This window comes from Dreissena polymorpha, chromosome 4, assembly GCF_020536995.1.
Source record: "Dreissena polymorpha isolate Duluth1 chromosome 4, UMN_Dpol_1.0, whole genome shotgun sequence".
In the NCBI taxonomy this organism is placed as follows: domain Eukaryota; kingdom Metazoa; phylum Mollusca; class Bivalvia; order Myida; family Dreissenidae; genus Dreissena; species Dreissena polymorpha.
In genome coordinates this window covers 141550582-141563441 of record NC_068358.1, presented here as the reverse complement: position 1 = coordinate 141563441, position 12860 = coordinate 141550582, and the positions used below count along the sequence as shown (strand labels likewise).

General features: G+C 33.9%; 1 protein-coding gene across 1 annotated transcript; it reads left to right on the top strand.

The window, feature by feature from the left end:
• Positions 1–3772: 3772 nt before the first annotated feature.
• LOC127877034 (uncharacterized) lies at positions 3773–6285 on the top strand. The gene is made up of 2 exons (XM_052422618.1): positions 3773–3898; positions 5098–6285. Exons 1-2 carry the CDS (start codon positions 3869–3871, stop codon positions 6070–6072), a joined length of 1005 nt encoding a protein of 334 aa, XP_052278578.1. The 5' UTR covers positions 3773–3868; the 3' UTR covers positions 6073–6285.
• The last annotated feature ends 6575 nt before the right edge of the window (positions 6286–12860 follow it).

Below are 12860 nucleotides of genomic sequence, written 5' to 3'. Positions count from 1 at the left end.
GTAAATTAGTCCTAGAAATGACTACGCAATACTTCTACCAGGAGAAGACATGTAGGTATCATACATTTTGTGTATTAACCAGACATCTGCTTCGCGTGGTTTATGACAACGTGTTGTTATTAAGTATTTGACAGCACACTATCTGATCACAACGATATAATTGGGTTTGTGCTGAACACGGAGGCAATAAAACCACATATGTATCAATAAACAAGATTATTGATCGATCCGCCGCGAATAATATGCTCAAACAAAGAGTGTTAAACTGTGTGCAAACAATTGAATAAAACAACTACTTTAATCAAGAACATTTATTTAATGCATACACTCTTAAGATTGGAATTATATATTACTGCTAATTCTGACAATCTCATCTTGTGTTGACAATATTATTACGTGGCCGAATGTTAAAAAAGAATAAATGATTGAAATCAGATGCGGCATTGCGTAGCACCTTTAGCAATGGATACACGTTCAGCCTCGTTCTTGAATTCTGCGAGTAACGTGACTTCGACCTCTCATCAATTTCGGCTTATTTTGAAAAGGGTCTATTGAAATTTGTGTCGAAGTGTTCTCGAAAACCAGAGCAACACACACAACGCGTGATACACCGATCTCAAGCTTTATACATGCCTTATTGCCTGCACTAGGTCGTACGAAAGCCAGATGACGATCAGCAAAATATTGGAAAAAAAACTACCTGATGCGGCTCTTTTCCTTCAAAGAACACCTACTAATGTTGACTTTTGGGGTCACGTGACAGTTTTTGTTCATTCCCAGTGGATTCATGATTTATCATTTATAAACTACAATGTGGGTCTCTAGATTTATATCTCAATATTTAATCCTTATTTGATAATGAAAGTAAATTAAATAATTATACCACAATTTATTTACTCAGTTTACGTACCTTTAAGATTAATTCCATGAACCTTAAATTGTATACACCCTTGAAATTCAATAATCGAAAGCGAAAGTGTGAGTTTCAAATGATTGTTTTTGGTGATTATATCAGCATACATGTATTCATATCATAATGCTCATTGATATTAAAGCACTTCTGCATTCTTTGGTGTATTTTCAAGGTACTGGAAATACATTTAAACGAGCTGATATTCTTAACACGGCAACTGTTTAAAGTGACTATATCTCTTATATATGAGATCGTACAAATTGAGACGTTAAAATTCTGTTTGTTTCGTCTTACGCGACCTTAACTAAGGCATGTTCCAACCCCGAAATATTTAATTGGGTGTCAGGTGTTTCTCTTTTATTTATTGCTTCACGTATTAATACTGGTTTTGTTACAGTTACATCCAATTAAAGACAATGTGGATAATCGATGGTTTGTACTTGTGTTAATTTAATTGACATCCAAGTTTACCAAAATAAACTTGCAACAATCTTACAACCTCTCTATCTATATAAGTTCTGTTAATGTACCACAACATAATTTTCTTTTACGCTTACTATTGACTGAAGATACACAAATGTAGCTAGGTAACCTAACACTGGTATTTTCAGTTGACAAAATGTGTAGCCTATCAATCGCATAGCACACAATTTAGTAAAAGCCAAATTTGTCAAATGCCACAACATTCACATGTAGTGCTTTAAAGTAGTATAATTGACGCGCCCGTTAGTATCGTTTCTTTGAATACGATGATTAATTGTATAGGTGTTGTAGTCCAATTTATTTTAAACTGCACCTTCAAGACAGGTGTATGAACGCTGCGCAATACAAGCGACGCCCACATAACACAACTCAAACCGCAACATTAAATCATAATGCAAGGGAAGGGCTTCAACGAATGCATTTAATAATATTCTTTAGTATGCACGATTTCATTGATCATTTAAAAGGAAAAATTTGTAAAAACGATCGTACATTTCTATACGATCTGAGACATATTCGAATAAGTTTAGTTATCGATAATTAAGCAAAATTATTGAAACAACAAACTACCTTTTCAATTTAACATATATTTTTTTGTAATATAAAGACATAGTATGTTGTAACGGAAAATGATGAACAAATATCAATGTAAAGCAAATGGTAATATTCTTTGCCTTGAAATAATATAATTGTTATAATTTTATATTTGTAAAAGAAATATAATGGGTATAAAGCCGTTGTTTATGTTCTCAAGGATTATATTCTTGCATATTAGTCCAACATGCTTTTTTCCCCAACTTACAATAACTTACGTCTTTTATTATTTAAGAAACACATAGTAGGATCATATTTACATTTTTTTCTGATGACATCATTGTTTATTTACCGGTGTCCGTGCCTGTGCGTGGCAACACGACATGCGCATCCAACTATAAACGGATGATCGCCAAAGGTAAACAGTAATTGCACTGTGAAAGTTAATTTAGATAACTTATTATCGCACTTTCACAACTTTACTATGCATCACCACAACACGACACGGCGTAGGGAAAGTATACATAGATAAGGGAATGTGGGCCTGCTTCGAGATTGCGGAATCTGCAGGATGTTGAGCCCTCAGTTTCGCCAACACTTTACTGATTACATTCCAGCGTAGGCCCAGTTGAACGAAAGAAAACATGATATTCGATATTAAACTACTGTTTTATTTATAATTGTATTCACCATCTAAAATCATGTACTGTATAGTATATTTTAATTAACATTTTCATCATTATCATTACTATCATCATTATCATATTCATTATCATCATCACCATCGCAAATAATATTTTTTTATCACAATCATCATTACAATTATCATGATCACCGTAATGATCATCACTACCAACAGCGTCTTTTTCTCTGTTTGTGACGCTATCATCAAAATGTTAACATTAGCCCACGTATAAATAAGAACGTTATGTATCTTAATATTTTAGCAAACATAAATTATATGAAACAAATAAAAAAAGCCGTTTTCATTGCACTTAACTAGCGGTGTTTTAAAGTGATATTATGGGCATCTAACAGTTTATAGGTGTCTATCGCAACCGTTGTTTATTTTTAATGTTTTCACTTCATATACACTTATAATTATTAATGCAGCATCAACACACTGAAACAATAACCCGGAAAGAGAATAATAATGCATTTGAATATCAACCGTACTTTGGTTTGACAACTGATCAAGCATGTACGATGTGAACCTAAATTTAATTTTAGTGCAGATTCGTTCATACGACACAAAGACACAAATTTGTTTTACGGATAATTTCGGCTTAGAGGACTGGGTGGATCACGTAAGAATATCGAATATAAAATATTTTTAATAAACAACTGGTAGCAAGATGAGTTGCAGATAATTGGTCAGTAATCACATTTAAACTAACTCTTTTGACCTGATAATTCTTTTCAGCTCAATTCAACAGTGAAAATGCCATTAATATCTTTTTAATGCATAAAAAATAATTCGTTTCGTGATCTTAATAAACTAAAATGCTCTTTATCGGTTAAGTGAGGCAAAAATCAATACTCACAAAGACTACACGATACTTAATTATAAAAAGTTATATGAAATATTATTAACATTAACAATATTCCAGATTATTCGTTTCAAATTATTTCAATAAAACGCGTAAAATTATTTTTCCGAAAACTAAAACATTATTTTATTTTATTGATTGTGCAGTTTACTGTAGTCTCAACCATTTAGAAATGATGAAACACTCAAGTTCTAAAACATCATTAATTAGGACATGAATGGTCGTACAGACGGGCCTCACATCACGCGCTTTGATTACAGTTTGATGATTACGAGCTTAAATGAATTGCACCCAAACAAGTTAGTTTGATAATTTAAAAGCTGTGTTTAGATACTCAACGTCTTAAAAAATTGTACGGTATAATTGTCTGACATAAAACGAAAAGGCAATGAAAACGAAATGGACATACGAACAGATAGTGAGTGTTCTTTGGATTTAATCATAGGTTTTATATTCTAATAATTGTATTAATTTGTAAAATAATCAGACAAAAGTGGAATAGAAATAAGTGGCTATGCATTCATATTAAATTAAATGACTTGATATTGGACATATTGTGCTCGAAGCGCACATATTGAGCAAAATATAATATCGCTTAAAGAATTAATAACAAAAACCCGTCTGGAATTTTGTATTATGTGTCAAGGGAACGTCTAATGTGTGTACTTTATAGTATATAATAGCTATTTAAAAAATCAAAACCCACGTTTATTACTTGTAAATAACATTGAAGCAAGGATACAACTGAACGCCATACAATGATCGCAATGTGAATCTCCTTTAAACAAGTATTTAATTAAAGCATTAAAATGAAATAACATTAACGGCATATTTTCCTTATTAACTTATTCGTACCTTCATCAAAATAAAAGCAGTAATTAATCGTGTAGTTATTTTTTACAAACATACATAGGAGTCGTGTTCTGAGAAAACTGGGTTTAATGCATGTGCGTAAAGTGTCGTCCCAGATTAGCCTGCTAATCAGGGACGGCACTTTCCGCTTTTATAGTATTTTTAGTTTCAAGACAGTCCCTCCTTACCGATAATCAAGTTTAGGCGGAAAGTGTCGTCCCTGATTAGCCTGTGCGGACTGCACAGGCTAATCTGGTATGACACTCTACGCACATACATTAAGCCCAGTTTTCTCAGAACGCGTCTCAATTAGTTTATCATAACTCACGAAAACCTTATTTGTCTGTAATGCGAATTCGTTTTGCGCTGTGTTTTTAATTTAAAGACGAACTATTTAAAACGCATGATATTAAATGGCAGTAGCTGAGTGGTCATGGTTACTGTCTTGGTGACTGCGCTCATCAGTGTCAAACTACTTGTATTGACGTCACAGATATTAATGTATCATTTAAAAGGCCGTAGTCATCAGTAATGTAAATTTATTTTTGTATCATGAGTAATAAATCGACAATCTATGTTCCATGCCCATGATTACAGTTATTTATTGTTTTCCTTTTTTCGAATTTTGACAGGATACCTACAGATAATAACATTGAGAATGTTTATTGTTTGAATAATTTACATATGAATAAGATCTCTTTTTACGTTCCTCGTGCGAATGATTTCTTTGCATGCGAAATTTACGTAAACATTTGCGCTCTTCAGATCGTGCTTATATTACTGGCGGTTCTGACTGGAATTCGACCCGCAGCCGTACTTAACAACAACATCGTTATTCCTTTAAAACAATCGGCGAACAACGACACGGGAGGTGTCGCAGATAATGAGGACGCAGCAAAAGAACAGAATCCACAGGTACCTCCGATATTTTTTCCTTCGTCTGGAGTGGTGAACGAAACAAGCAATGTAACTGAAAATATGGACGACGACACGACCACTGTAACTGCAGTTGTGAATGCGACAGCACAGAAAACGGTAGGTCCTCAAACTAGAAACAAGCCGTCGACAAATACACTAACTACAACAGCAACGTCATCAGCAACAACGATACTGACTACACGTTTTTCTTCTACAGTAGCACAAACAACAACGATACCAATAACAACACCAGAAGCTACCAAGCCAGCAAATCTAACGACATTGTCTACAAAAGCGGTGACAGAAAAGCCAACTAGTAAACTAACATCAACAGCAGTACCATCGACACAAACGCATTCAAAACACGCAACAGATTCGCCTACATCTGGAAGTACTTTAACAACTGTTAAACCCACAACAACAACGACGGTCATTATGCCATCCACAGAACCATCTACAAAATTTTCGGAAACATCTTCTGCTAAAAACACGTCAATATCAGCAAACAAAAGCACAGTGTCGGTGTCAATATCTCATACCCCAGAATTACCAGTGACACAAACAGCCGTACCTGAGGTTACCAACTCTAGCTTGACTGAATTGTTTAACTCAACAATATTAAACACAAACATTACAAACAATTTCTTGAGTTCAAAAGCTGATGACCGTAACTCCCATGATACATTCTGGCCCATAGCGATGGGTCTGACCATGGGACTTCCTTCTTTGATTGTGCTCGGTGTCACGGTAGCCGTGCTATACAAAAAGCGTCGTCACGGCGCACACAGGGGACTGTTGTCTTCAATGTACGAAGAGAATTGATACCGATTTGTTTGCATGTTTTATTCCTGTTTTTTTAATGGCTGAAATATTATAAAGCACAATTATTTGTTCTAATATATGCGGCGATGATTCAGTTTATCAGCTTGCTCGATTGTATACGTGCTATCACGCATTAGAATTAAATCAAAGTACTGACAGTACTCGTGTGACGATGCTTTTGAAGAGGATTGATATAAAAGTTTATCTATTTAAGTTTATCTACATCACCACAATTGTGTATGTGCGTACGAAAATTTTGGGTAGGAAAATAATGGGTACGAAAAATTTTGGTACAAAAATTATGCCAAAAAAAATTGAGTACGAAAAAAGATTTGGTTACGAAAAAAAAATTTGGTAGGAAAAAATTGGGTACGAAAAATGTACGGTACGAAAAAAATGGGGGCATAGGGAAAGTAGTACCCGTCGGGACCCGGGCTAGGGAACTTGATCCATTCAGCGAAACTGGGAGGCGGGTTACATTCTCGATCAAATTAAACAAGAAATATCTTTAAAAGGATATTTGACGTGTATTTACTGTACCACTTATCTTTAAAAAACGTTCTGCTACAGTAAAACGTATATGGGTTAGCATATAAATTCAAAACTTGACAAGCTCTTTAAGTACACCATGCTCTTTAAGTTCACATGTATATCATACCAAACTTTATATTTCGTTGTTTCCTTTCCTAAGTTAATGATGTTATGTGTACGGACGTGATTTCACATGCCCATGTGCATGAACATATAATTTTTCTCTTTTGATTATTTTTTTTTCTCTCAAATTTAAATAAGCTTAGGCATGTTTGTTCGTTAAGTACGGCAATAATTTCATGATGATTCCCGAAAGTAGGTATGAGCACATAGTCGTAAGAGCACTTGAATACGTGAGTTCGCCCATAAACACATGGTAAGATTAACTAAATCTCCGCGATATGACCTAATATGTGTTTAAAACAGCAAACAATATCCAACAAACGAATGAATTATCAAACATAGTATGTGCACTGATGTGGCTCTGTAATTTATGTTTGAAAAGTTTATTAAAATATGCAAAATGAGAAAGCACGCATAAGAGCGAGTTTCACAAATGTCATACGGTTATTGTGCTGTTTATATACCATAGTCGCTACAACGTTTACAAATAGCAGGTTTGAAATAATTCGTTTTCTTTACACTCATGATCGCGTTGAAAGTTAATTATACACGTTTTAATTCGCAATTTATTTACTGAATCACGACAAATGTCAAATACAATACAGAAAATGCATAGTTGATTAATTGATCTATAAACATATAATAGATTGAATATAACTGATTTAAAATTAACGTTTTCAAACTATTATTAAATCTTTTTCCCAGAATATGCTGTCCTATTTATAGCTGAATTTCCTATACCTTTATCAATGATAATCAGCGAGGTATGTCGATTAGAAATATCGAGCTATCTCAATCGGACTGGCTCGGTCTTTTACATAGGTCGCCATTGTGAAGAATTTTTTCATGGTATGATAACTTAGACGAGCTGCTTCGCAACATCGTCAAAAATGTATCATGCGTGTAAATTCTATTTGAATCAAAGTTTGTTTAATATTTACTGAATCAGTTTAGATTTATAACACAATAAATATAAAAGACGTAAACACCAATAACTATCATTTTAAGACGACTGGGTCTTATTTGAATGCCGAGACATTCTGAATCTGTTCGACGATATATAAGTAGATTCATACATATCAATAAAATTATTGACATGACAGTCCAGATACTGTTAGTGATTTGCGATAAATGGCAACGTTTAAAGTTTTTAAATTTTGTTCCCATGAAGGTTTAAATATATTTCTTACTAAAGCTGTTATTTTTGGTACGTTCGATTACTTATTTTATTGCGTTACGGCAAAAGACAACTGTTATATTAAATAGGAAACTGGTGGGATGAGCCTTATGTCCATACCGGGTAATAAGTAGAGTAATTGCAATAATTAAAATCGTTATATCATTCATGTTCATCGTAAAATGACAATTAGATAACGTGATTTTTTGTTCTTTTTATTATTTTTCTCAATTGTATGAAATTATTTAATCAGGTGATTGTATTTCATTTTAAACATATATATTTTAATCGAATATGCGTATATTTAATTGTAATGCACACATGTTTACGCAATTTACGTTTAGCTCTGCAGGCATTTCAAAGAGCTCAATATGAAAACTATATACTCGCTTGAATCTAAACGAATGTCATGGGAAGGTTTCAAGTTCAAGGACAAACACCTTGCAAGATGATTGCATAAAAAATTATTATTAGCGATACATGGAAAACTTCGAATGCAAAAGACAGAAATATACAATGAGCATGGATTTATGCTTATTCGCTGCGGCGAATACTAACAACACAGCCTTAAGCTGCACAGATTCGCAACCAATCGAATGTGCGGTGAAATGGACGGACATATAATATTGTGAAGCTATTCACGTGCGAATGTGCAACTTTTCAACGACAGTCAAAATCCGTTATTATAAAACAAAAATAACGTTCAACACACGCATTGACCCGGTATATTAACAACAAACCTGGAATTAACTGCATACATGCAGTTTCTACACAATCCATAGCCGGAAATATCGACATATACATAAACATATTAGTTTTAAATATTCGTGACACAGAAATTATTCAACCCATTAACTAACTCGTACGCACGATCGATTTACTGTTCCGAGGGATCGACTAAGTAATTCGTTGAAACTACATATGTTCATGAGACATACGTTATAAGTCGTAATTACGATATTACTAACTCATGGAAACGACTAAAGAACTGATGGGATCAATAAGTAAGTTTACGGAACGACTCAGCAGATCGTAGTTACAACAATACTATATCGTATGAAGAACTAGGCACGTTCCGTTTTCATCGCGGATTTCTTATACATTATAATTCGTTATGTATATGAAAATATAAATTTGTTTCCACAAGCATAGCACAACATAAGGGTATGTAAGTCGGTTGAACATTGTTCGTTATTTTTTTAAGATTTCCATTAAAAAAAAAACATGCAATGTACATCTTACGTATATACCTATGGCGGTCATATTTATATGGGAAGTGGAACCATTAGTGCAGGTTCGGTTGAAGATCGTCAAAGTAACATTTGTGAACATTAAGAAATAGAGGATATTTGTTCATGTCAGTGTAAGTTCGTTTGTTATTTCACGAGTGATGATAGAACATTATATGCGCCACGAGTGAAAATATTATTTTTCTATGATCACGAATGAAAATCTTACACTGACATGAACACATTTTCTGTTTCTTTTATGCCTCCTTTTCAAGAAAATAATTTACAACTGTTTCCCATTCGCTGGAAAGTAAACCTTTCTCGGAGTTTCTCCCGTGGCGTGCCAATACATTTCAAAACACAACATGACGTCATTAGTGTGACGAAATGACGTCATTATACCAGCGAAATTCTCCAGTAAAACTCTTACAATTTAAAAAAACGGCGAAAAAGCATACAATAAAAAGAAAATTTGTTGGATTCGGTGGAATGTCGATTTTAATTCACTCGTGATCATAGAAAATATACATACAATTATTTATGATAATCTAAACATAGAAAGAGGAGTTCCGAAAATGTGTTATTTTCACCAGTGAAAATAACAATTTGTTTTTTTTTCACTACTGTTAGTTCACTGAAGAAATGTCATATTTTATCATTAGGTATAAAAGAAATATCTTTAAGATAGGCCATGAACTGTAATACATATTATAGTTAAGCTCCAGTGGCCATTTTGTTGAATCGAGCAGCAATTCGTGAATAACTTTGGAAGAGATCAACCTTTTAAACAATTGTAAGAAATTATGTAAAAATATAACCGTTGGGTCAGCAGAATAGGTGTTTATACACATTTCTGTTTTTAGCTATGCCGGTTATTGCATGAGTGATGCAGAATCATATGCACGTGTATGGAAGACAACTCTCAAAGAAAAATATGTGTAAATTTGATGAGATTGCAGAGACGAACATTAGAAAATATGAAAATAATACATAATGCCCGCTCAAACGCCCGTCAGCCCGTTGTTCATGTATCTGGACAATCCGGCGGAAACCGGAATTGATTGACTCACTATTGTGTATTATAATGGCAATTTGTATGTCGATAGTTGTATACACGAAGTGTTTCACGATAGTATTATTCTGAACTCAACTTATCACATGGTAGTTAGCAACGTCTTACAGTAACGTCTATGCATTAGTTTGACACGAATATTCGTATTGACAAAATATTCGATGTCATTGTGATTTTTATTTGAATCAGAATTCATTACAACTTGAATTATGGTCAATTTTATTTGTACCATATGCAAAAAAAGCGGATACAAAAATTGTTCACTTAGTTCCAAATAACAACCACGACTCTTCACCATAATTGCCTTTGTCGGTACATTTTTATAATAGAACAACGCGTAAGACGTAAGCTGAAACCCAGCTATTGATCAATTGCTTAACATATAACGTAAATAACTACGATTAGTTATGTTATCGTTGTGCAACACATAGTATTTGTTTAAGTTTAATATATCAAAGTAATAACGCATATCTGCTATGTCGTAAACGATAATCTGTCTTGTCCTGCAACATGCGATAGGCCTTCTCAGGTCATCGCTTTCTTATGAGTTATATCATGTTATAGACAGGAGGACTAACAACTGACAAAGTTGTCAAAATCGTTTCGATTTAAGGCGATAGCGATTATTACAACTAAGATAAAAGTACGCAAACAACAAACCATGTCGAACCCTGTGCACCTTTTTCGGAAATGTTAAACATTTGTAGACACGTCTTATGACTTGATTTAAAATCATATATCGCTGATGAGTTGAAGTCTGTCATATGTTTAGGTACACTGCAACATGATATTGTGGTATCAAATTGTGGAATGTTATATCGAGAGTAATTCCATTTTAAGGAATTTTAACTGTTTTTGCACGTTTGTATATGAGCGATGTGTTTCAAGTACGGACATACATACATTTACATTATATTTTCCATTCGCTTGTGGTCGAATAGTAAATTTGGTTTACGATCGAAACCAATGCAATCGATCGGAATTATAAGGAAAAACAATGCCGTAGTACTCAATTGTCACATAGTTCATCGTTCCCGAGACCTAGTCTTTTGGTAAATGCCAGTATCTAGTACACTGGAATGTTAAAACTATCACGCGATCTGGATATCACTCGTTAATTATAACCCGAGGAATCATCGCGACTATAACAGCATCGCGGCTTTATATTCACATATTGTCTAGGATGCCACACAGATTATTTAATCTTTTATATTTGTTTCTTGGATTTGTGTGTAAATCATTCTTGTTTTTTTTGTTTTTTTGTTGTTGTTTTCATTTGTTGTTGTTTTTTTTAACTCGGTTAAATGCTACACTAGGCATACATTTGTATATGTTAAAATGTAAATTTTAAATGGTATGTGATGATGAGAAAGTACCATGACGTTTTTTTAAACACAATTTCAAGTATGAAAAATAGTACACGGTCTTTTTTGGAAAACAAACACTGATCATGCAATCCGATGTAAACGTGAAAATATATCAAAGACATCCCATTAAATACGAACCAAATTGTATGTTACGTTAAACGTATTAGGCAAAGTATTTTCCTCGCGTGTTTGCGATTGTGTAAGTTTGCAATAAAACACATCTGTATAAGTATGAATGGCTTTCAGAAAGTACTGATTTGACATGACATTCTACAAATGAGTCGGGTTATGCAAAAATATGTCTAATGTAGCCAGCGCAGCTCCAGACCAGCCTGCGTATTCGCACACTCTGGTCAGAAGTACGCGTCCCGTTAATATTTATACCACGGAACTTTGTATTACTTTATCAACAATATGGTAGCTTATGGAACGCAATAGCTGTCTTACATTGTTAAATTTCTTTATGTCTTCTTTAGAAGGTGTCTTATTATGTCAGACCGTCGTGATATTTTGTCCATATGTGGTGTTGACTTGTCAAAATACAGTCTTATTATGTCAAACAGTCGTGTTATCATGTTCAAATGTGGTGTTGACTTGTCAAAATAAAGTCCTATAATGTCAAACTGTCGTATTATCTTGTCTAAATATGATGTTGACTTGTCAAAATACAGTCATATTATGTCAAACCGTCGTGTTAGCTTGCCCAAATGTAGTGTTGACTTGTCAAACCGTCATGTTATCTTGTCCAAATGTCGTGTTGACTTGTCGACATAATCACATTTTGACAAGATTATTGTTTGACAAGTTAACATCACATTTGGACAACATAACACGATTGTGTGACACAATAAGACTGTGTTTTGACAAGTCAACATCACATTTGAAAATGAAAACACGACAGTTTGACATAATAAGACTGTGTTTTGACAAGAAAACACCAAATACGGACAAGATATCACGACGGTTTGACAAAGTAAGACACCTCATAAAGATGACAGAAAGAAATGCAACAACGTAAGACAGCTATGGCATTCCGTAGTAGCTCCTGACCAGACTGCATGACTGGTTTGGGCTGATCTTTAGCTCCGCTGGCCGCATATGGAATCAGACACATTTTCGAAGAACGAGGCTCCTATGGTGCAACATATTTTAAGAGTTATAACGTTAATTGCAAAAGAGAGCTGATTTCGTTGTTAAATTAATAAAAAACTTTTCTTATAATGTTCTCAAATATACGGTGTCTTTGATATCTTATTCGCTTGACGATCTACGCTTACGTCAGTTCCAAT